This window comes from Octopus bimaculoides, chromosome 14 (genome assembly GCF_046866305.1).
Source record: "Octopus bimaculoides isolate indiv1 chromosome 14, ASM4686630v1, whole genome shotgun sequence".
Lineage (NCBI taxonomy): Eukaryota > Metazoa > Mollusca > Cephalopoda > Octopoda > Octopodidae > Octopus > Octopus bimaculoides.
The window spans coordinates 29,123,205-29,148,774 of NC_142941.1; the positions used below are offsets into that span (position 1 = coordinate 29,123,205).

At 35.6% G+C, this 25,570-nt stretch overlaps 2 protein-coding genes and 1 pseudogene across 5 annotated transcripts in view; 2 read left to right on the plus strand and 1 right to left on the minus strand.

The window, feature by feature from the left end:
- Positions 1 to 137: 137 nt before the first annotated feature.
- Positions 138 to 13,652, plus strand: LOC106875390 (large ribosomal subunit protein mL43). Its single transcript, XM_014923502.3, has 3 exons — positions 138 to 572; positions 8,604 to 8,710; positions 13,301 to 13,652. Exons 1-3 carry the CDS (start codon positions 442 to 444, stop codon positions 13,597 to 13,599), a joined length of 537 nt encoding a protein of 178 aa, XP_014778988.1. The 5' UTR covers positions 138 to 441; the 3' UTR covers positions 13,600 to 13,652.
- Positions 3,380 to 6,475, minus strand: LOC149132663 (uncharacterized; annotated as a pseudogene).
- Positions 13,653 to 17,732: 4,080 nt separating the features above from the next.
- LOC106875372 (elongin-C) overlaps positions 17,733 to 25,570 on the plus strand; it is a 45,977-nt gene continuing 38,139 nt past the window's right edge. For 2 of the 4 annotated variants that reach the window (XM_089362591.1, XM_089362590.1), the window contains exon 1: positions 19,920 to 19,997. The gene's annotated coding sequence lies outside the window, so the exon portion shown is untranslated. Of the gene's footprint in view, positions 17,830 to 18,064; positions 18,270 to 19,919; positions 19,998 to 25,570 lie in introns of those variants that run through there. The other 2 variants (XM_089362589.1, XM_089362592.1) reach the window with 2 other exon arrangements.

The window sequence follows — 25,570 nt, forward strand, 5'->3', positions numbered from 1 at the left end:
AATAATTTCAAAGCAACAATTCCAAACACCAATTGCTCTACCTATACTAAGAGCAAATAGAGTAAGAAGAATTAATAAAGAATCTAATTCCAGTAACTACAGCTTTACATGACTTCATTTATGCCCCTTGACTAGGCGGTGTTAGGTAGCTTTTGTTCCTATAAAATCCTTAACCAGTAAATTTAAATAACTATTTTTGCTAAATGAAATGTGTTTTAATTGATTGGATAGTTTCTTTTGTTGTTGTTGATTTAATGAAAAGAAGCAATATCATTAGAACTAACTATTTTTTTTATTTCAAATTTTTTCTTCACAAATTCAACTTCAATGCACTAGCCGTGTTGCGGTGGTAAACGAACACAGAAGACACCGATTCAATGTTGACCTTCATTGGTTACAAATATTCACAGGAGGTATTCCGATCTTAACTAATATACAAAGATGTCCAGTACTTCTATACCGAGTACCTTCCTGAAGAATGTCCTTCAAAATGGCATTGGTCGACATATATGTCAACTCCAAAGAATTACGCTGTGTTTTTGTAAGTCTCACGCTGACAGCAATGGCATGAGGTAAGATATTGAGTTATGTCAGTGTTATTTAGTCGCTAGTCAACACGATCGAGACGTTTCAACCGTGACTATCCATCAAAACTACATTACCCAATGTTGCCTACCCTTACTTTAGTAAAATTTGTCTGTTCTTTCTAGCCAAGCAAACAACCGCATAGAAGCTCTTTGTCATTTTACTAGATCTTTTAACTATACTTATTACTCTAATACTTCCCTTTGGAAAAAGCACAAATATCACGAATTCTCACTTGTTCCATTCCATATTTACATGGTTTCGTGTCTAATTAAGAAATTATACTTTAATCTAATTGGTATGACAAACAACGAGTAATACAGACAGACTCAGCTAGAAATCTGTTTTCCATTCTTACTTCAACTTGTAACTATTTCGTTCCATAGGAGAGATGTGTGAATGTCACGTTATATTGTCTTTTGTGGGGAATCAGCTTAACTTTGCATGCTTCGATCTGAACTTATACACAGGGTCCTTACCGAGAAGCGGCAAGGTCATGTCTTGTGTGCCTGAGCGACAAAATAAATCTATGGTACTTATACGGTACTGGGTATCATATCATCTATTGATGTATTGTTCTACCATATCCACCACCCACTACTTTGATATCCAGTGTTGTCATTTAGTTTGCCCCTGTGTCATCCATGACCAAACAAGCAATGAAAATCGTTCCAGTTATGACCTTCATGTCTTTTTGTATATACAGGATTATATTGTTAGTAGCGGGAGTGTTGCAAATGTGGTTGAGCATATAGCATTGAATGAGTTACCATTGTTGTTTAGCCTGAAATCAGCCCTGGTCCTACAGACATATGACCAGGAGCATTCCAGGTGTGACTAACCTACCCATTCATTTTATTTATTTATATATATATATATATATAAACAATTGCAGCGTGGAAGGTGTTTATAAGCCATTTAAAATAACACACAAAATCCGTTAGATTCACTTCAACATTTAAATTTAATTTGTCAAAATATTTTCGTCGCTTTGAGACCGCGACCTGTTCACTGACAAAATTCTGTGCTGCTTATAAACATCCTCCACGCTGCAATTGTTTTCGTTCCAGCACACGATCTCAGATCAGGTCACTTGCTATGCAAGTACATCTCCGTATATATATATATATATATATATATATATATATATATATATATATATAATTCAACCCACACGCACATACAGATTCCAATATAACAAAGAACATCTCAACTACTAAAACATCCTCTTCCCTAAACTCAAGAAAACAAATGCCCTAACCATTAAGCCACGCACCTTCACACACACACACACACACACACACACACACACACACACACACACACACACACACACAACCACCAACATCATCAGCAGCATTGTCATTGCTTCCACTTCAACCACATACACCGCCAGGAAGTGTGAGGGTTGAACTGCAACCCTAACCAGCCAGCCACCTAATCTCCTATCGATCTGGTGGGTGCACAAGTCAGATTGCCTACATTCTCACCAGAAACAAGAATATGCAGAGGCTTGTGAATGCAAATCCTTTCCAATGAAGAATGTATAAGAATGGTTAGTAACTTTGAACTTGGGGTTAGAGAAACTCAAAGGCACAAACCAGTTTGGAAATGGAAAATACAAAAGCTTGAAGATCCATTAAACTGTCAGAAATTTAGACAAGCACTAGTTGAAAAATTGGATGTAAAGGAAGACGAAATAGAGACATATAGTACTGGAGAACAACTTGAAATTCTGGTGAGACAACTTAGGGCTATAAATTAAATCTGTAGCTGGGGCAAAGTTTCAGCTAGACTCAGGGTAGCATGGCAGTGGAACAGTCAGATAGAGAGGGCCATAAAAACAAAGAGACAGGTTCAGAAAGAGTGGGAAAATGGAGGCAGCAGAAATTTATATCTGGTAGCTAGAAGGGAAAGCTAGGTGACAGGTTTATTTAGCAAGGGGAGAACTAAAAAGGAAGAGGTTTGCCAATGAAATCCTACAAGCCCATAAAAGATAGGATAGATCTGCTAGATCTAACCCCAGGGCTGACCTGGGGTTAAACAACAACAGAAATACTTAAAATGAAAGGCCATGCTGCAACATACTTCAACTATACATGTTCAAAAATATATATACACTACTTCCAAACACTATTACAATAGTTTTCTGAGAACATAGTTCCATTCAGATCAGAAATATATAAATATATATATATATATATATATATATATATATATATATATATATATATATATATATATATATATAGACGTGAATGTGGCTGTGTGGTGAAGAAGCCTGCTTCCCAACCATGCCATCTTGTGTTCAGTCCCACTGCACAGCACCTTGGGAAAGTGTCTTCTACTATAACCCTGTGCTAACAAAAGCCAATGTCCTGCAGTCTGAGAACCAGCAGCTTGAAGCGTTTCAGTTTGCAAGACAGTATGCCAGGGAAAATTGTAATGTTGGAGATGGGTGTGTTCACACGGATGATGGTTCACTTGCAGTTAGTGGCTTTGCAAAAAAAGAGGCTTGGAAATGTCACTATGAAAGGCTGCTAAATGTAGAGTACTCATGGGAGAAGGGATAGTCTGCCTACTGTGGATCCAACTGAGGGACCAGCAATTCAAACAGACAGTAGCAAAGTAGATAAAGTCATGAAGGATATGAAGATCAGTAAAGTCCCAAGCCCATCAGGGATCACTACTAAGATGCTTAAAATATCTGGTGGTATGCGTTATGGTCTAGTTACCTATATAGTTAATCAGGTTGTACACAAAGGAGTTATACCCTATGACTGGTGTAGCAGCATCATAGTAAACTGCTACAAAGGTAAAGGTAAATGTGACCGTCATTTGCTTTCTTTACCAGTTCAATCCATTTACGAAATGATGCACATGCCTTAACTATTTCTTCGTTTTTCATTGTACTGAATTCTCGCTTGAGCGAAGCCTTCAGTGAAGACACAGTTGTGAGAAGTTGCATTGGATATTGCTTCAGCTGCGCCCCATAGCCAAAACTCACATGGATTCAAATCTGGCGAGCTAGAAGGCCAGATATCTTTAGGGACAAACATGGGCAATTCCTTTGTCAAAAATTCTTGCACTCTTTTCGAAGAATGGGCTGGCACAGAGTCCTGTACAAACATGACTTAACTTGCATCATAATGCTTCCTAATCCAAGGCAACAAAACTTCTAAGATTTTGAGATACTCTGCTGTGTTGATTTTAAGAACTGCTTCAATAGAATGAAGAGGCATCAATTTCCCATCACTTGCAATAGCTCCAAAGACCATAATGGAAACTGGGTTCTTGCTATGCATAACTGAAAGAACTTGGGAAGGGTTGTACACTATCACTCATGAGTTTTGATGGTTTGCAATTTCATCTATCATGAACTTCTTTTCATCCACAAAGTTGCAGACATCTCCACCACGATGTTTCAGATGACTAAGAAGTTTGAGACTTCTTTCAGCTAGAATGACTTTGGAGTGGATAGTTTAGGATGTTACGGTGTCTCCTCACATATGATTTCATATGGAGGTCTTGTCTCACAGCCCTAGAAATGATCATTTTACTGATTCTTCAATCTTGAGCCAACTTCGCTGTCGATTTTGATGGGTTTGACTCAATCGATCTTTCAAACCCTTTAACCCATTAGCATTCAAACTGGCTAAATCAGGCCCAAATATTCTACCTGTGTTGTGTTGAAACTGACCAGATCAGGCCTCTTACAACTACTATACAATATAATTCTAAAATAAAACAAATGCATCATTGAAATCTCAAAGCTACAAGATGATGCATAATTAATTGAAAACAAAGTGAATAAATAGGCCTTAAATTTGACAGAATAGTTCGAATGCTAAAGGGTTAAGAAGCGAGATGTGCATTTTCAGTCACTACAAGGACTGTGAGGCTTTCTCTTAACATCCTGCTACAATTCTAAAAACAGAAGATTTGGCATACTTTGTGGCTCTAACAATCACCCCAGCACTTTTGCCAGCTCAGAATAATTTTGAAATTACACTTCTACAGTTTAATTCTTTATTAACATTCATAGTTTGTTCAATCTGAAATACAAAATAGTACAAGTGATCATTCAAGCTGGTAATATTTAAAATTTAGACTCCAACAAAATCTGTACAATTAGAAATATATCCATTTGAAATTTGACCCAATTTGCCTGTTACACTCTGTATATCATTCAACTACGGTAATAGTTGGATAATATTCTTAACGGAGCTTTTTTGTCGCAGTCGGTGTCTTCCAAGCAGTCTCACTAATTCAATTTTAATTGAAATCAAATTTAGTTTTTTGAATTATGTTTGACTAGTGATAAGCTGCATTTAGACAGAAAATACTTAAAATCTGGGCCCGACATCGACACTTTGAATCCACACCATTCTTTTAATTTTGATTAATAATTATTATATTAATAATAATATGAAAGAGAAATGTTAAAGGAATATATTGGTAAAGGTTTCGTAAAATTTTATCCATTAGAAAAAAAAAATATTTAATTTTGATTCTCAAATTTTTATCAATTTTCGCGTAATATTAAAGGGACACTACTCAGGTATAACTACAGATTTCTGCCCCTCCGTTTTTGGATCATCATAACTTTCAGAAAAATGGATATTTTTTAACGAAATTTTCTACGAATATGTGTAATATTATGTAGATTCCGAATATACAAAATTTGGAGGGGGGGGAGTGTTTTAGGAGGGGTGTGGTGGGGAATTTCGGAAAATTCACCGGAGTCCACTTCAATTAGTCTTAACTTTCAAGAAAATGGATATTTTCTGATGCAATCCTCTACAAATATATCTCGAACTACGTAGGTTCCGAGGACATAGAAATTTGGACAAGACTCCCCCCCCCCAAAAAAAAAACTCAACCCTTTTAAAAAAAATTTTCCCCCACACAAACCCCCATTTTTGGCTACGGAGAATACGAATCTACAAAAAAATTGGCAAAAATCTATGAGCAGTACTGAAGTCTGTAGTAAAAATCTATGAGCAGTACTGAAGTCTGTAGTAAGGCTGTTCAGAAAAGGCAAATGCATGTTTGTGTGTCTGTGTTTGTCCCCCCAACATCGCTTGACAACCGATGCTGGTGTGTTTACGTCCCCGTAACCTAGCGGTTCAGCAAAAGAGATCGATAGAATAAGTACTAGGCTTACAAAGAAAAAGTCCTGGGGTCGATTTGCTTGACTAAATCCGGTGCTCCAGCATGGTCACAGTCACATGACTGAAACAAATAAAAGAGTAAAGAGAGTAATCTAGTTTGGATTCTTTGCAATCAAATTTGAATTTTTCAAAGGGACTTTGTAAGACAAACTAAAACACAGAAAACAGTCAACAGGCATGTGCTGAAGTGTTGCAAATGGTAGAAAGTAGGATTCTTCATCCTCAAAAGAATATTCGATGACCACAAATCAATTCAAAGCTAGTTTCTTGAAATTGGTGCTCAAGCCTTGACAAAAAAAAGAGTTAAACTACATCAGCTGTAAGGGAATACATGTCTATCTTATCTAACTCATCCAGTAGAGCCCACTGTTACTCAAACGTCGACCTAACCCTGAGCTTGGGACAACAAACTCGAGTTGGATAAACTCGAATAGTAAGCTCTTTGCTCTTTATAACCGTTTTATGAAGTCACTTATTTTGTTAAAAAATTGTTCAGTTTGCATCTCCTCAAAGCAAACGGACTGGTTCTTTTACGGTCACTCCTGAGTAAAATTCAAAAAGAAAGCTCGAACAGCATAGTTCTCGAATGAAAACTCTGCAGCTATCAAGAACTTATGAGCATTACTTTTGCATCATACTATACGTAGGCATAAAGGAAAAAATGAGCTCATACTAATCCTGATATAACGACCTGCTTGAATGCGTCCACATGTCATCTAAGACATGTGCATGCCATGTACAATAGACAGTCTAGTTAAAAGACATACCACGGGGGGAGGGAGGATGTAGCATAAACCTGCGCTTTAAAGCAATTTTACGCAATTTGGTGGGAGGAGTGAAATTACCCTTATGATTAAAAGTTATGATCAACAATTGTTGATTTAAATCAGACCAGGTTTATTAGCTATCCTGAGATAAGGGTTTTTAAATTTTCCCAACTGATATTTCTTGCAAAAAAAGTTGCAGTTTGTAAAAATGTACAAATTATCTTGAATGAACTGTTCAAACATACGCAAAAAATAGAAAAAGAATCATTCGTTTATGATCTCCGCCTGTTCAGACCAGTTGATGTAACAGAACATCTTTTGGTAGAAGCTATCACAGTGTTCATGAGTTATTTCGTCAAACTTTTCAGCTCTCAATTGGTAAAGCTCCGGCTCGTTCTTTGCCTTGCCTTGAATAACTGAGCATTTCCAAACGAAGAAAAAGAGTTAAACTACATCAGCCTTCAAATTTGATTGCAAAGAATTCAAATTTGATGGCAAAGAATCCAAACTAGATCAAAAACATCTATATGTTCATTTGTAACTTTGTCTCTGTACAGTACCAAAATTACAGTATGTACATTATGTCCAGAAAAGGCAAAGTTGCTATGATTATTATTCATTTGTAATTTAATTTCTAAATGAAAATTAGTCAAATGAAAAAATCAAAATTTTGTTTGAATTTTCTTGGAAATTTTTGAATTCAAAATGACTACAAAAATGGTAATTTTATATATTTTTAATTAAAATTTTACTATTACTGCAATGCTTGTAAAAACACTGGACTAGCCAATGAAAAAATGTGGATGCATACTAACAATGTTCTTAACAATTAAACCTGGAAAGTAGAGGACAAGAAAAAACTCATTAAAATTAGAGCTTAAAATATTGCTGCTAAAACTAAAATTTTAAATTTTTTTATTAATTCATTTAATACAAAAAATAAAATTAAGACAGAAAAAGAAAAGTGAAATTACTTGAATTTTAAAAAAAATATGGTAAAGTACCTAAGAGATACTTTTTAATTTTAGCAGCAATATTTTAAGCTGTAATTTTAATGAGTTTTTTTCTTGTCCTCTACTTTTCCAGGTTTAATTAAGAACATTGTTAGTATGCGTCTGCATTTTTCATTGACTAGTATATATGTGTGATAATCGTGGGACTTGTCTCTCTTGCATCAGAGCCTACTCGCCAGAATGGTGAGACAAATCCTAATACTGGCAGAGCAACTCCTACTATATATGTATGATTTGTGTTGATGCATGAGTTGAACTGCTGCACATCAATGTTCATGGGAAAACCTTGGATGAGAAGAGAACTCCTGAAGGTTGACATATTTCTGGAGAAGAAAAATTAGATAAAGCAGTTACGGTGAAGTTGGGGATCAGACAGAGGAAAGACAGAATGGGTAGTGAGAGGAGGAGGTAGAGATGAACTTGAGTGGGGGTGATATGCAACTTACTAGTTCTGAAGGACAATGACTATTGTAGTGGATGTAGAAGAGGCAGAGTGATGAAATAGGTTGTGTGTGAGTTAGAGGTTCATGAGTGAGTTTTTGCTAATCAATCAGATGGATTGTACTTTTGTTAGCAATCAGTGGCAGTGGAGCAAGTGGCAAGCACAATAGGGAGCTTTCAGTATTTTGTTGTTTTTCATATTCTGACCTCAAACCCCAGAATGACTCCAGGTAACCATGGAGCATGTCCTTGGATTTATTCAACCAATTATATTAACATTTGCTTCAAACATACAGAATCATGAGGGCAGAATTTCTCTGGGTTTCTGAGACATTTAAATAACTGAAAGTACAAAACAACTCCCTGAATATAGTGCTGGTACATTGCAGTGTTGGCCACCAATTGCTGTTGCTTCTTCTCATTCTTAGCTGAGTGGACAGGAGCAAAGTAAAATGAAGTGCCTTGTTCAAGAACACAGTATGCTACCCAGTCCAAGAATTAAACCCATAAGCTAACAATCTTGAGCCCAACACCCCTAACCATTATGCCACATATGTCTTCAGTTACCAACTTCACTGTTTCTCTTATATTTTCTAATGCCTTGTTGTTTTAATGTCTTTCAGGGAATATATTGAACATCACCTTTTGGATTTCACTCGTGAAAACCCTGGCATTGTGGTTTACTTAAAGCCAAGAAGACACAGAACTGCTAGACTCCAAGCAGAATATTGTAAGGAAACTCTTATAAAATTTTGATAAACAACAAACAAATGGTACTATCTTCTACACACTGTAGTCACAGAAAAACACGACTTAACAAAATTTAATAAGATTGGAATGTATGAGATAATATAGACCTACATAACCCAAACAAGACAGGATGGTTATGGCTGGAATGCATTTGGTTATAGACTCAAGCAGGGTTCACCTAAGGCTAGACAACAATCTTAAATGTCCTCTGTGATAAGTTAGTAAGGGAATATTGTCACTCAACTCCTAGTAGCAGCCAAATCTCCTCAAATTATACCTCACTGTCATAAAAAATAGGGACACTTTTGTTAGTGTAACCCTAGATAGATACCCCTCACACTCTTAAATGAAATATACTACACAGATGAATCTGATATCTTACCTTAGCTATGTAGCTACAGAATGCACGTTATTGTCAGTTTTTTTCGCTATCAACTTACTATAACTGCTCACAATGAAATTTCAGTTTTGGCTTTTTTACTTGCTGAGTCTAAAGGACAGTACAGTACATACAACCTTTGTAAGACCTCTAACACTGGTGAGATTCATATCGTTAATGTTCCAATTAAACTGTTGCAAGTCAGCATCTATTAGAAAGATATGACCAGAGAGGAGATTCTAGAAGGATGATGTATTAGGGAGGAAGGACTGAATAACAACAACTAGAGTAATAATGGTTTCAAATTTTGGTTCAAGGGCAGCAATTTTAAGAGAAGGGGTTAGTCAATTACACCGACTCCAATACTTGAATAGTACTTTATTTTACTGACTCTGAAAGGATGAAAGGCTAAGCTGACCATAGCAGAACTTGAACTCAGAACATAAGGCCACAAGAAATGCTGCTAAGTGTTTTGTCTGACACTAATGATTCTAATAAGAACAATAGTCTTTTGTTACTAAGTTGCAAATTTTTAGGAGACTGTCATATGATTGAATTGACACATACAAAGAGGAGTTCAATTTATGGACAGCTAAAAAATGAAAGGTAAAACACCATAGAGAACACAGAACTAAATGCTTAATTGTATTTAAAGAACGTAAGAAAGGGGTGTCAAGAAATAGAGGCAGGAAAGTTCTGATGATATGTGTGAATATGTAATCTTTTGAACAAGTATCAAACAGAGTTATCCCACTTGCTACAGATATCTGACTAACAAACTAAATACTAGAGAGATGGTTAAAAGTTGTTTGTCTATAATAAAAATATGAAGACCTTTTAGTTTGAAATCTTGACTGAGTTGGCTCCTTAAACAAACAACTGATGGTTACCCCAAAAGCAAAATCCTTTCAGTTGTGCTGAAACAACAGGAAAATTTTCAATATAATTTGTTGTGTGTCTCCATCTCTGAGTTTCTCCATTCTCCTAAGGGTGATAACTTTGATCATATTGATTGCAACTTACTGTGTTGTCTGTCATATGATAGATGATGTTGAAATTTATGCTAACATCCATAATTAATTGATTTTTAAACAGTATTACTGGAATCGATATTCATTGCATATATTGAATAGGTGCAGACATGGCTGTGTGGTAAGAAGTGTGCTTTGCAACCAGATCATTTCAGATATAGTCCCATGGTGTGACACCTTGGGCAGATGTTTTCTGCTATTACCCTTGGTTAACCAAAGCCTTGTGAATGAATTTTGTAGACAGAAACTGAAAGAAGTCCATCATAGATGTGTGTATGTGTGTTACTGCCACCTTGCCTTGACATCACATGATATCCACCTTCACAAATTCCATACAAGTATGGAAAAGTCGATTTAAAACACTGGTGATAAACAAATGAGAAATTTTGTTTTATCTAATTTTACTTTAATTTAATAAGTATTTTAATTTTTAAAACTAGTATTCTTTTTATTATTTTATATGAGTAAGGCTGCAAGCTAGCAGAATGCATACCAGGCAAAATGCTTAGCAGCATTTCATCCATATTTACATTCTGAGTTGAAATTCCACCAAGGTCGATAAATTAAGTACCAGTGAAACACTGGGGTCGATGCAATTGACTAATCCTCTCCCCCAAAATTTCAGGCCTTGTGCCTTTAGTAGAAAGGATTATTTTATATGAGTACCATGAAAATTGAATTAACTAATATTGTTACTGTATCTGAGTAACATTACCTCGATATTCCCAATATTACTTGTCATATGACATTTCTGTTTTTCCATGCCAGCATGGGTTACAACAATCTCTATTAGGGCAGTTTTTCTACTACCAGGTGGTCTTCCTGTTACCAATCCTTCCTTGTTTTTCCAGTAAGGTATTTGATCTCCCACATGGAGCCACTGTATTTTGGAACTTTTGTTTTCTGGAAAATGCAAACATCAGTGCTTTTGTTCAGATAGTATTAGCAAATATATGCAGGTTCAATATTCACACACACAAACACATGATGGGCTTCCATGCAGTTTCCATCTGCCAGTTTTCTCTCAAGTCCAAAGTGCCATACAATAGAATGAAACCCAAAATCTCATGGTCATACCTGTACCTCTTTTTTTTATATCGAATCCTAGTAATCTTAAGGCCTATACCTGGTTTCCAAGATCTTAACATTCCCCCTGAACAAGACACTGATTGCAAGGTTCAAGGCCAGCAATTTTGAGAGGAGGGGTAAGTCAATTACATCAACCACAGTACTTCATCCAAAGGGATGAAGGGCAAAGTTAACCCGAAAGGGGTTTGAACTCAAAGCAAAAAGTGCCAGAAGAAATTCCAATAAGCATTTTGTCACGTGTTAATGACTCAGCCAGCTCACTGACCTTTTACTTCTAATACTTTAGTATAAAACAAATAACTCTCCCATTATGTGCAATGGCTGTAACTGGATATTAAAACCTTGTAGAAAAGAACTGCAACTCAGTATCTGTGTCGGGACATAAATTTTAGCTCCAAGCAAAGTGGTAAAATGCTGTTATAGCAGTTGTTGACTTGGCTTCAGATCAGCCCTAATCAAGGAAACATCATCAAAGACATTCCAGCCATGCCACTCCCACCCCACCCCCAATCAATCCATACCAGGGATATATTATTCAATATGTATTTCCTTTTTTTAAGACAGTCAGATGAAATTTTAGATTCACCTGCTATTTCTAGCACATCAGAGTTATAGCAGTGTTACAGATAAAAGACAGTAAGGAAAACAATACTTGATACATGCGAAGGATAAATATATTTTCTGCTTCATTAAAGTAATCACCAGATCAAATGTAAATCTATATTGCTTAAGAGTTAGAAGAAAATAATAGTAAGACTAAAACAATGGACAGGGTAAGATGTGAGGGAAAATTATCTACTATTTCTCGCACATTGAGCAACCATATAGAGGTTTCCAATATATATTCTAAAATTAGTTTCAAGTTCAGCTTCATTGCATGACAACCCAGGCTAAACAAAACCTTGTGAGTAGATTTGATAGAGTGAATCTCAAAGAAACCTGTCATGCGTGTTTATATCTTGTTAACAAGTGTCACCATCACACTGACAGTGTTCTTCATTTGCAATATTCTGTAAAAAGTTGTCCACCCTTGGGAAAATATTATCTTTCTTGGAAACATGTGTAGCTTGGAGACAAGAAGGGTATCCAACCATGGAAAATTTGGCTCAACAAATTCTGTCTGACACATGCAAGCATGGAAAAGTGGATATATGTGTAAATACATAAACATACATACATGCATGCATGAATGACAAACAGACAGACAGGCTTCTTACAGTTTACATCTACCAATTCCTCTCAGCATTGGTCGGCTCGGGACTATTGTAGAAAACACTTGCTCCCCAAAATACCACACAATGGAGCCAAATCCAAAACCCCATGGTTATAATGTGAACTTCATAACCATACATTCATACCTCTCCCTCTCTTATCATCATCATTTAACATCCATGGCACGTAAAAAGCACCATTTGAGCGCAATCGTTTCCAGCTTCGCCTTACTGGCACTTGTGCCGGTGGCATGTGAACAAAACATTGGACTGACTCCTGTGCAGGTGGCACGTAAAAAACACCATTTGAGCATGGCCGTTGCCAGTACCGCCAGATTGGCCCTCGTGCCGGTGACACGTAAAAAGCACTCACTACACTCTTGGAGTGGTTGGCATTAGGAAGGGCATCCAGCTGTAGAAACTCTGCCAGATCAGATTGGAGTCTGGTGTAGCCATCTGGTTCGCCAGTCCCCAGTCAAATCGTCCAACCCATGCTAGCATATAAAGTGGACGTTAAATGATGGTGTCCATGCTGGCATGAGTTGGACGGTAAGCTGAGGGGCTGCACCTGACTCCAGTCTGATTTGGTATGGTTTCTGCAGCTGGATGCCCTTCCTAATGCCAACCACTCCAAGAGTGTAATGGGTGCTTTTACATGACTATGATTTCACTTGACTTGATGGGTCTTCTTCTCAAGCACGGTATATTGCTAAAGGTTTTGGTCATTTGTCATTACTCTCTTCATTTCTCTTTCTCTTCACTCATATCTGGTAAAGCAAAGTAACATTGTAAGTTTATAGTCTTGGTATTATAATACATATATGTATATAATTTTCTCTCTTTCTCTGTCTTTCTGCCAGTAAATGGATACTATGAATCATTCAGCACCCATAACAAAGACAAAGATGAAATCAGTAAATGGATTGAATACATGAGGACAAGATCTGGTGTTCAGATAAAACGTATTCGTAAACCATGGCACACAGAAAATCCCAGCATTCAAGGTGTATGGCATTCATTCTCCAATAAAAGCCCTTCTCTTAATGTTACTGAATTCCCAGATAAAGAACTTGGAAAGTGTTTCAAATCAGAAATGTCTGCAACAGATTATTTATTGTCCCTGAAGGAGGAAATTTCAAAAGAGAAAACTTCACAATAGAACTTTATTCATTTAATAAAATCCAACCATTATTTTGTAAGCATAGAATTTGATATTCAATAGTTTTTTTGTTTTTTGTTGTTGTTGTTGTTGTTGTTTTTCTTATGTCTGTCCTGTTTTTTCTTATGTCTGTCCTGTTTTTTCTTATGTCTGTCCATGACCAAAGATATTCTTGCTCTGACCATTCCATCTTTAAGACTATGCAGGACTACAATAGAATGCAAATTGAGGGAAATTTGACTGCTATTTATAGTAGGTTAAACAACCATTTGAGACTCTCTTGAGTTGTTATGATGTGATTATCTTGAGTTTAGTCTTCTTGTGGTCATTAGGAGTGTTTCAATAGTCTCTGCTCATGTGTTCCATTTGAGTGATTAATTAATGTTAGATCCTTCTAACTATAAAATCATTGCCAGTCAAAGAATCACTGGTTCAGATCTATTTACAGACACTTCTCCATGTTTTAGCCAAATACAATTTTATATAGCTTTGACCACTGGGCTCTAAATAGACTTGGAAACAGTTTTTAAGTTATTCAATAAGACAAATATTCAAAACTTGCTGTGAGGCTACCCTGGCAGTTACTGAACTCAAAACAGCAAGGTTGGAGACTTAATAATATATAGAGCACATTAATGGGAATTTTTGTTCCATCATTGGCACATACGGAGTGTGATATTACTTTCATTGTTTCAACATCATCTATGTAGCTAGCAGAATAAGGATTTAGATACTACATCATGAAAAAGCTATTTGACTGATCTCTCTCGTTGCTTTAACAAATGACAGTTCAGTAAGACACAGCTGCATAGTATTCTTAGTTCAATGTAAAGAGGCCTCAAAGTAAACTTAGCAAAATCTAGAGTATTTGTTAGAAGAGAAAACAGAACCCTATTAACATCAGAAAAATGGCCATACTTGATGAAGAGTAGTAGATAGGGATTCCATGCTGTGTACTCAATGTAAATTATGGATGCTCAAGAGGGATCATGGGCAGGCTAACAGAGAAGGTAAACTTCACATGTGATTAGAGCACATACAAAACAACATCAGATCTGATGTTGTTTTATCTCACTGAAGAGTTGACAAAAGACTGTAGACTACACTGATTGGTAACACTGTGCTAGAGAAAACCCATCCACCCATGCAGAGATGGTGAAATGGATGTTAAGATTGTGTATATATATATATAGGCTTGTAGTTTTGTAATATATATATATGTGTGTACATGTATACAGGTATGTGTATATACATATAAGTATGTATTCATGCATGTATATTGTCAAGTGTATGTCTCTGGTTGCTTTGACAGCCTCTCGTCTCTCTAACGCTATCATTCACTCCTCTCTCTCTCTTATCTCTATCATTTATCTGTCTAGTACCACCCATGCCTCTATTACTGGGCCTTTATCACTAATACCTCAATTGTTCATCCCCCAATTACTTTCTCACTTTCTTTTCATTCTCGCTGTACCTTTGCTACCAATGTGACTAAAAATGGCATAATAAACAAAAGTTTTGTATACTGAAAAAATTATCCCAAAGCTTCAAAAGCAGTGTAAGGGTCAGTGGTATTTGATAATTGGCATATTTCAACTAGAATGTAAATGCTACAATATAATATGTACGAACTTATGAATGGCAGGTGCAGGAGAAGCATCAAGAAGAGTAGGGGTGACAAGATGTTTGTAATTTTTCTTTCCTTACTACAACCTGAGCCCTTATTGGAAAGTTAACTAGTTCGATGATGCCTTCTTTGATTTGTTATTTTACTTCTTGTTTTATACATTTTCAATTATTCACAAAAACCCTCTGAGTAGGTGTAACAATAGGTTTTATATCTGGAGTTAAATAGTGGAGTCTGTACCAGGTAGAATCTTCTGGCAAGCAAAAATTGACAACACTAGGAAGCTTCAGTCATTAAACTTAAATACCACTGAAGAATGCTGAGACATATAACAGCTGTTCGCACAACTTTTTAACATGTCAAATATGAATTATACATGTTCCCGAAACTTGGGAATTAAGCTGTTTTGATAACATCACAATGTTACCTCTGGATGGCTTAATGACTAAACTTAGTAATATCAGCTTTAATAAAACTGTCATTTTATTATCAATTAAAGTTTACATTGATTAATGATTAATTACAATTTTAGCAAGTGCATAAGACAAAGGATGCTCAAGTAAAACTGGAAAGCTTAAAAAATATTGTGTTTGAGATTAGTTTATTACTTTATAATGACAGTCTGTGGGTTAGTCCAGTATTTACACCACCAGAAAAAAAAATTACCTTTTTTCTTACATTTGTGACGTAGCATCTCTTGTTAATTGTTTTCTGCTGCCATGCCTATTCTTTGTGCCCTCCCTTCCAAAAGAAAAAGACACTTCTGAGAAGCACTTGCTTGGTGTCTAATTTGATAAGAATTCTTTAGAGCTAAATCAAATCGTCATGATCCAAATACTGCCATGGAAAACACTTACCCAGGAGCTACAGCAAGTACTTGGATCCAAAACAGCATTGTTGGTTATGAAATAAAATTCCTGACAATAAAACCATACCTGTGCCCAACATTTATTAAAAATTTTCACACCTATTTAGGTGTGAAAAGCTTTCATTATTAGACATTATCAGCACCAATTTGAAAAACAGATCCATACATGGGATTCATACTACATATATATCTTACCAAGCAACCATGTTAACCAATTACACAAGCAGGTAATTCATAATTTGAAAAGATTTTATTTTTCATTTTAACATATATGTGTGTCTGTTTATGTATAGATAACATAGCTAAGACTATATCTCAAAGACTGGCCTTTCTCTTCAAAGTCAGAAAATACTTCAAACCCAACAGTGACTACCTCACTACAAAACTCCTATAATATTCACCATGGGATACTGCTACCACATCTGGAATATTGCTGAACTGCATCCAGAGAAAAACCACTCAACTGGCACAAAGTTGCTCACCAACACACATGAATATCTGGTCCCACAGACCTGGTGCTGACTTTCTCCACCTTTTCTCTCACTCAACAGTGACCTCTGCTGGTTGATTTCATACTATTGCTCCTCCTTTGTTTCTCTTTCTTTCATCACCATATTGTGTCCAACTACTGTACCCAGTTCTATCTCCTAGAAGTTCTCTAGAATACCTCCCCTGCACATGTTTTATGTGTTTTTCCCCTCTCAATCTGCAAGTTTAAACAGGACATTAAAGCATTAATTTCACTGATCTTCAGGCTTCTACAAAGGACATAGGCAGATTCCCTTCATGTTGCCTCTGCTAACAAAAAAGAATGTAATTTTCTTTTAATCCACAATTTTTATAAGAGTATTTCAATAATTGTAGAATGTCTTTCAAAAATAGTCCACCCTTCTTGCTTGGAAAGCATGTATTCTGGAATGAAATATAACTACTTTTTGGGACCTGAGAAAGGAAATTAGTGCTGAGTGAATCCAAAGCTCAGTCTTTGATGACCTGACAGCAAAAAAATGTTTATATATTCAATTTTTTCTCCATAATTTTGATTTCTCCTTACACCTTAATATACACTCAAGATAGAATTTAATAACTAACAAAAAAATTTTATTTGTTGAATTCATTTAAAATAGAAATAATTTTCTACAAGAAAAGAAATTCATGCCAATACATATATTACACCTTCACATGTGAGTTAGTTTCTCTGTGTTTAATGATCTGAAATATCATTGTATGCAGAACATTAACAATATTCCTCTCACATAGGTCACAGTTTTTTCGTTTTGTTTTTTTCGAAAGCAGTTGTAAGGCATACTGGGCATATGCATGTCTTTCCTTAAGGAAAACAATTGAAAGTTATTTTTAGAGATAAATTGAGTATTTTGAGTTTGTTTTAAAATAATATGAATCATTAAAAATTGGGAACGTAAAGTCAACATTTAATAAACAAGGAATTACATGTAACGTATATTATTTAAAATAGTTAATATTTTCTGTCTGAGAAAATGTTGCAGTAATATTGTCTATAAATCGAATCTAAAGAGTGTATGAAGATCTGATACGAAACTATGAATCAGTCTACAACTTCCGGTTCAGGTTTTTTCGTCTCTGCCATATAAAAACCTGACGTTCTTCTGTAATTTCGTTAGTCAGGGGTAGAAGAAAACATAAAACAGGCAGCGAAATTGTTGTTCGCTACCTGAGTGTGAGTCAGTGTCTATAGGAACTCTCCTCCTAACAGGTAAGAATAATGGCACCTTGCATGCTTACTGAGATAGAGATATACACTTTCTGATTCACTTAATTAATATTTCATTTATCTCTACTCATCTCACAGGTGATAGAGTCAATTTAGAGAGCAAACTGTGTCATTGGGTGATTTAGGTATATTGACTTTCGATAAACAGGGTAAAATCGGGAATTGTCGACGTTCATGCCTTTCCCAAGGTCATGAACCGACATAAGTTAATTGAAATGATTGTAGATGTAACTGGGTATTGAAACCTTGCTTGTGGTCTCGTCTCGCCGGAAGCTGGGCTAGTGCTCGTCATAAACAATATACATATGTAACTGGACGAAATTGATTAAGCATCTTACAATCGTTTATTTATTTGTTTTTAATATATGCTGTTAACTAATCTCACCGTCATTCTCATTGTAAAGGCGGTCCAGATATGCAAGGTAGATGAACTATCTATTTCTCTTGATTTGGAAAAAACCCTATAGTTTAGTGCAGCGGTAAGTGGGAGCAGCGTTAGCGGCGTAAATGAACGTGCTTCAATCGAGGTTCGAAACCGCTTTGCTGACTTAGTTCGCAAAGACGTTGAAACAGATATTTCACTGTAACCTGCTCACTTCCATTGTTCTGAATGTAAACCCTGCTATAGAGGTACATTCACTTACATCCTTCCAGAATTCAACGAGATTGATCGATTCACTTGACACACACTCTCTCTTTCTCTCTCTCACACACATACACATATTGGTTTCGTTTTCGTAAGTCATGATGTTCAACTTATTTCTTTAGAAATGATAGAACCGCTGTACTCTTTTCAGTATTTAAATACGTGTTTTATATTCTCAGTCCATATCCTGCCGGAAGCCAATTCTACCTTTGATCCCACCTTAGTTGACAATGTACTAGGGATATCGATTAAACCCGTTCAGCTGATCTCTCTCTCTGTGGTGCTAAAATAATATTTCATTTTTCTTGCTGTATGTGTGCTCTTATTACAAACGTTTCTTAATTCGCTTATATCATATCTGGCAATCACTCCTAAAAGGGATAGTCATCTTCCGGTGATTTTGTTTCAATTGCTGGTTACAGCACGTTGAAATGCACGCTTCTTTGGGAGTTAGCAAGGTCCATCACCCCGTTGAAGGATCCCTTTAATAGTGACAAGTCAGTCACTGTCCGCTGATTTGTAGTGAACCGTCTGTATTCTTTTTCCACCGATATAGTTTACAGTTGTTAGTAAACGAAATAGTAAGATACTATTCGTATGCAGTTTCTCCAATATTTACAGTCGCGTGAAAGTCTGTGCCAAATCTATTTAAATAAATATTTATAAAATGTACGTTACCGTACATTTATTATTATGCCATTTCGTCACTGAATTCATTAACCTTACCTGCCATCGCATCTATCAATTACATTGATGTACATTTTATTTCGTCATATTTCACCAATAAATCTTGTCCTATCGAACCAATGAAGGAAGTCTCTAAGCTTCCCTCATTGTCCTGCCAGATAAAGCAACCAAATCTGCCTTGAATCACATCCTTTCACTCAACCAACAAAGGAATCTCTATGTTGTTGTTCGACCTATTAGAAAGAGTAGCAAAATCTCCCTCATGACGCTGTACTGTCTTAAAAAGGAAAGGACACATTGGACAATGATATACCACAGATGACTAGGATAGTCATGAATGGAACACCTTTCCTCTTAGGTCTGTTTCAATGAAGACTGAACTGTAGCTACACAAGAATAACTGATATTTCATCATACAATACATTGATATATATTGGACGAACATTTTATATAGCCTCGTCGCCATGTTCTGTGAGGTCGCTGCCGTACTTTCTCTCTTTATCTCATTATTTTTTTTGTAATTATTATTTCATTTATGTAATTAATCATTTTACTTTTTAATTTCTTTCTTATCAAAATGTATTCGAATAAAAAAAGAAGTAGCTAGGGAAAGGTGCTGATTTTTTAAATATTCATTTTAAAGCTCTGCCAATAATTAATGTCTTTATTTTTTGCGATGTTATAAGTGGTCCTACGAACTGTGTGTGTATGTGTACGTGTGTGTGTGTCTGGTTGCCTTGTTAGTAGTAAGGAGAGAGAGGAGATGGTCGACTGTTGTGTTTTCTCTGCTTAACTCTCTCTACATTGAAATACCCGGGTAATTATCTTCTTTTCCCCTACCGCTGTTCGCATAATCGGACTATGTTTCTATATATAAGGTGTATGTGTATGGTACTTTATTATAAGGTTTAAAAACCACAAGACTTTAACTGTGAAAGATTTGCTTGAAAGATCTTTTGAAACTCTGGTTTCTACTCTGTAATACACAGTTAAAATACTTACCTAGGACTATTGCATATTCCATAGTCAAAATTCTTGATTTACTTATTTAATTGTAGGCATTTCTCTGTGTATCAATGTCTATATATGCTTGTCTGTTGATTTGATTTGTAAAGTCATGTAAATATCAGATGAGTTAATGTTTTCGTTGCGTTTGTTTTGTGGTTCTGTTTTTGTTGTTTTGTTTTTTAAGACTGACCAAATCCTATCAAATACAAATTTGTTCTGAATTAATAAGATTTTGTTGGAAAGTATAATGACAATTATGTCTGTAGATACTTTGCTCTTTCTAATATATATAGTGAAAAATACTTGTTACTCCTCTGGCACACACAATCTATGTGTAATGTATTGATTGCATTGTTGATGCATTTATAGAACTCAACACTAATTTATGTCTTTCTACTGACAATGTTACTGTGGTATTTAGCTATTGTTATTTAGCATGAGATCATTTCTGTCCTTGCCGTAGGATCGAACCGCACACATCTTACTTTGCCTTCATATATCTCCGATTTTCTCTCTATAAAAGAAATTTCTTGTAAGAGTGGACTTTGTCTCTCATCCTATTCTCATCCTTGTGACGATATTTCGATTCCGGCTTGAAACAATTACGCTACTCATGCTGTTTGCATTTGAATTAGAATGTCTTGTAGCAATAAGTGTTGTCTACGTTTCACGTGGTTTTACTTTGCCTTTCATTTTGACTTCGACGAAATTACGGTGCTTTCCTGTTATTGGCAACCATTTATTTACAAAAGGATTAGTAAATAAACTATTATATTCGCGAGGTAGACTTTCAGAATAGCTATCACTACCTCATGGAAAAGGGCAATGAACTGGGTGATTGGTCAATAGTTTATTTACTAATTTCCTTTCGTTAAAAAAAAACAAAAAAAAACCACCGAAATTACTTTTATTAACAGCCAACAAGAGAGCATCTACTTGCTCACACGACTTGTTAGAAATAGTAGCCAAATCTCCTTCAATCATCATTTTAAAAATGGAAATACAATTTGGTTAATGTTATCTAAGGTAGATCAAACACTAACGGAGGGATGATCGAGACTGGAATGCCTTTGATCATGCTTACTACATGACAAATATTAAGCTAGTCAGTAATCACTGCTTCTTGAGCCGATGAAGTTAAATCCCAGTTCTGGAGTTGATTTAATCCACTACAGCTCCCTTACTGCTTTATATCCATATAGTTATCTGTTTTGTTTATTTATTTTAGCATTAATATTGATAATTTCCTTTAGATTAGCATATATATATATTTGTGTGAGTGTGTTTGTATTCTATTTTCTGTTATTAAATTGTGGTCCATCTTCACCGCTCAACCTGCTAGAAATAGCAGCTAGATCTACCTCAAATCACGCCCTAACATCTCTTAAAAATGTGAAGACATTTGATAAGATTATGAAGTTCTTTGATGTATGACTACTTTATATTTAAACCGTATATTAAGAAATAAATTGAGTATTTGGGTTAGACACGGAGGTAATATTTATACGTAGTAATAGTTCAAAGCAATCGCCAATGAGCATTATGATCACAGATAATCCAGACATGGCCATCATATAACTAGGACTACATCAAAATAACAGCCAAATCTCCCTAAAAACACTCCATCTTGTGTGTTTATTATTCCTCTGGAATTTAAACACAAGTTAATGAAATCAACTTGATGATTGTCATTTTTGTTTTCATAATTTTGTTAATGAATTTCGACTGAATCGTGTTGGTATTTTAGCCCAAGATTAGTCCTGATTGTGTGTTGACCAATAATCTGGAATTGTTTGCTCAATATGACCTTTTTAAGACGGTAGGATGTGATTTTGAAGAATTCAGCTGATGAGTATTTGGATCAACCATAAAAGTTCCTTTTGTTTACACCTGTATTGACTTCTAAAACTTAAATTCCTATTTAAATGTTCGTTCTTGAGCTGTTTTACATCTTTGTTAAGGTTAAATATTTGTGATTCAGTATATTACTTGTCAGAGAAGCTGATGTTTTCTTCTTAAATGTGCAACACAGTGAGAAACTTTAAAACCTCCAGTGATTGCATTAATGTAACCATGTCAATCAAATGGTTCGATAATTGTACCTAAAAAGAATCTGGAGAGACCAACCATTAACAAGGCTGTGCTAAGAAATTACCTAGAGGAGGGAATTTATTAGGGAGCAACATCTTAAGATAATTCTTTGGTGTCTTCAAATAGCCACTTTTTTAATGATATTGATACTTGTTTTGTTATTATAAAGACTCAAAGTTTCAGCATTAACTAAGAAAACTGGTAAATGGGATGTCAATATTTTGTGCTTTACAAGAAAAGTTCTTAGGGTTATAGAGAAGCACAGACATTACTAGGCTTTCTTCATGTTGGGAAAACTCTTACTAGCATGTGAGATGTCATTTGTGATGGAGTTTGATGAGAATCTAATTAAATTATTAACCTATCTCATATTTGTGTTTTGCTACAGTTGTAAGTATAATAATAGCCTGACTTTTATTTTTGTTTAGTGTTGTATTAGTACCAAGGTATCTATTAAATTTACTTCAGATTTTAAGAGGATGAACTGTAAGAAGTAATATTTGCCAATAGACGTTGGGAGGCTCTAGAGCAGCTAGCCTGGTCTATGGTTAATTTAAATGTTATAGTCCAGCAATATAATTCATATTTGTTTCTGTATATTTTTCATGGATTCATCATTTCCACTTATGCTTTTCTCTGTTGGCATTGTTTGGATGGATTTATTTCAACACTGTCTTGCCACTTGTTGCAATCCAGGAGCCAACCACACTCTTCTGCAGGTTCTTTCCACATGGATTGCAAGCAGTAACAGTGCAGTCTTGTCTCTTGCAAACTACAGCTGATACCACTGAATCCCAATTTTTCTTACTGCACATATTCTGTCATTCATGTATGTTCTCATTAAACATTCAACAAAGCATGTTTAACCCCTTTCTTTTCAGCCTTTTCATATTCTCCATATTCAGTTCCCATGTTAGGACATGGAATACATGTATGCAATTTCATACAATCTATCCTTCACTCAGACAGAGAAGGTCTTTGTTGCCTGCAAAAACAATAGTCCCCTGACATTTTTTCAGTTGGGTCTCAGGTCAACCAAAACCTTCTGAGTGGATTTAGTAGACAGAGGCTGACTGAGGCCCATTGTGTATTTCTGTATGTGTGTATCTGCATCTTTGTGTTTGTTCCCCTGGAATTTGGTGGTAAGTGCTGGGGTCAGTTCATTCCACTAAAGCCCCTTGCATGGATGTAGTCCAATGGCTGAAAAAGTAAAAGATAAAGAGGTGTTTGTCCCTCTTTGCTGCTTTTTTACATCCCTTAACTTCGAGGTTTAGTACAAGAGACCAATCACATGAATACCAGACTTAAAAATAAGTACTGGCATCATGGCTGCAGTCAAATGTTTGAAACAAGTAAAAGATAAAAATAACTGTACAACTCCTGTTCATTCTTTCGTTTAATGTCCACCTTTCTATGCTAGTATTGCTTGGAGGGGAACTTATTTGAGGCAATTCAAGTAAAGTCTTTGAAAGCACTGAGTGACTGGTTGTAATGTCAACAATATGTGTGAACATACTACAATATTACTCAGATATTGACAAACAAAGCCATGCAGTGTCAACATTCATACATACTTGCACGTACACAACACAAAACACATGCACATATGATTGTATCTTAGACGAAAACCACTAATTTGCTTGTCAACTGTGTAGATACTCTAAGTATAATACATAAATAGCTGTGTGGCACCTTGGGCAGGTGTCTTCAATTGTAACCCCAAGCTGACCAGGGACTTGTAAGTGGATTTCATTGATGGAAACTGAAGGAAGCCTGTTGTGTGTGTGTATGTATAAATGATACAACAAATGGGCTGAGGTTCACTACAGCTGTTTCAGATGTGTTTTTTATTGATGAACAAATCAATTACATCATGTAAAAAAGTTTTCTTCGGGTGAATTACAAATTAAAATAAAATTTAACATTTAGGATTTTTCACACAAAGAGTATAGAATGCATATTGACTTTCTCAACTAACACTGAGATGAGTCAGTATCCATTCTATACTCTTTGTGTGAAAAATCCTAAATGTTAAAGTCTATTTTAATTTGTATTTCACCTAAAGAAGACTTTTTCTTTTTTTTTTTTTACATGATGTAATTGATTTGTTTATCAATAAAAAACACATCTGAAGCAGCTGTAATAAACCTCATCTCATTTGTGTTATTTATAGTACACCACACTTGGAACCTTCCTTGTGCTGGATCTTGAGCCTACAGTGGACCATGGACTGCATGCCAGAATGAACCATTATGTGATTTTATATATATGTTGAGTGTATTTGCTCTGTACATGTGGGTGTGTGCATAACTGGAAGGATAATCCATATATACTCAAGTAAGTATGTGAGTGTCCATACACACGGTATGTGTTTCTGTCTCCTTGACATCACATGATAGTTGTAAATGAGTGTCACCATCATGCAAGTGATGTCTTTCATTTCCAATATTCTGTGAAAATATGTCTGATCATGAGGAAATATTGCCTTATTTGGAAACAGTAAATTTTGGTGACAGGAAGGGATTGCAGCCATAAAAATATATGCCTCAACAACTTCCATCTGATCCATGCAAGCATGGAAAAGTGGACATTAAAACAATGAGTCCTTAATCTGGTTTCAGTGATTTTGCTCCCCTCATCAACACTGCTCATTAGGTCACCTAGGTAACAGAAGCTATCAGTGAATTCTAGTAAGGTATTTTGATGGTTGAAAGACATCTTACTGCTAGTTAATTTATTGCATATGAAATCCTCAGTCAGCCTGACAGAGATCCCACTGCACCTTTCCTTCTACCTGTTGTTTACCTTAGATATACAGAGTTCCTACCAATTCCTTTTTTAGAATTGATCTTAACTACAAGTTTGAGATTTAAGCCTCTCAATTCTAGGACCTACTTCAGTGTTTGGAACTTGCATGTTTAATTCTGTGATTCATTTGACTGTGAGAACTAAGTCATTAACATACAAGAATTTCCATAGTCAGCTGCTCTTGAATTCCTGTTATGACCTGGAGAACTATATAAGGGCTGACAACTGAGCCCTGATGAATACCTACTTATATGCCACTTTGTTGGCACACCTTTGTACATAGCTTTCACTATTTTCACAATTCATTCATCTTCAGTTTTATTAGTGACTACCAAACTATGAAGTATAGTATTCTGGAAAGAAACTTTAGCATCATCACCTAGCACCCATTTTATATCTTTCTACCTTGTAGCAATCAAACCAATAGCTTGTCCCCCTTTTGGAACAACGCCTCTTTTTCTTCATATATTCTTTTCATTCAAC

Excerpts from the sequence above, each read along its gene's own strand:
- LOC106875390 (XM_014923502.3), top strand. The coding sequence starts at position 442 with ATGTCCAGTACTTCTATACCGAGTACCTTCCTGAAGAATGTCCTTCAA. Across the intron at positions 573-8,603 it reads GCTGACAGCAATGGCATGAG|GGAATATATTGAACATCACC; the intron begins GTAAGATATTGA and ends AATGTCTTTCAG. Across the intron at positions 8,711-13,300 it reads TAGACTCCAAGCAGAATATT|TAAATGGATACTATGAATCA; the intron begins GTAAGGAAACTC and ends TCTTTCTGCCAG.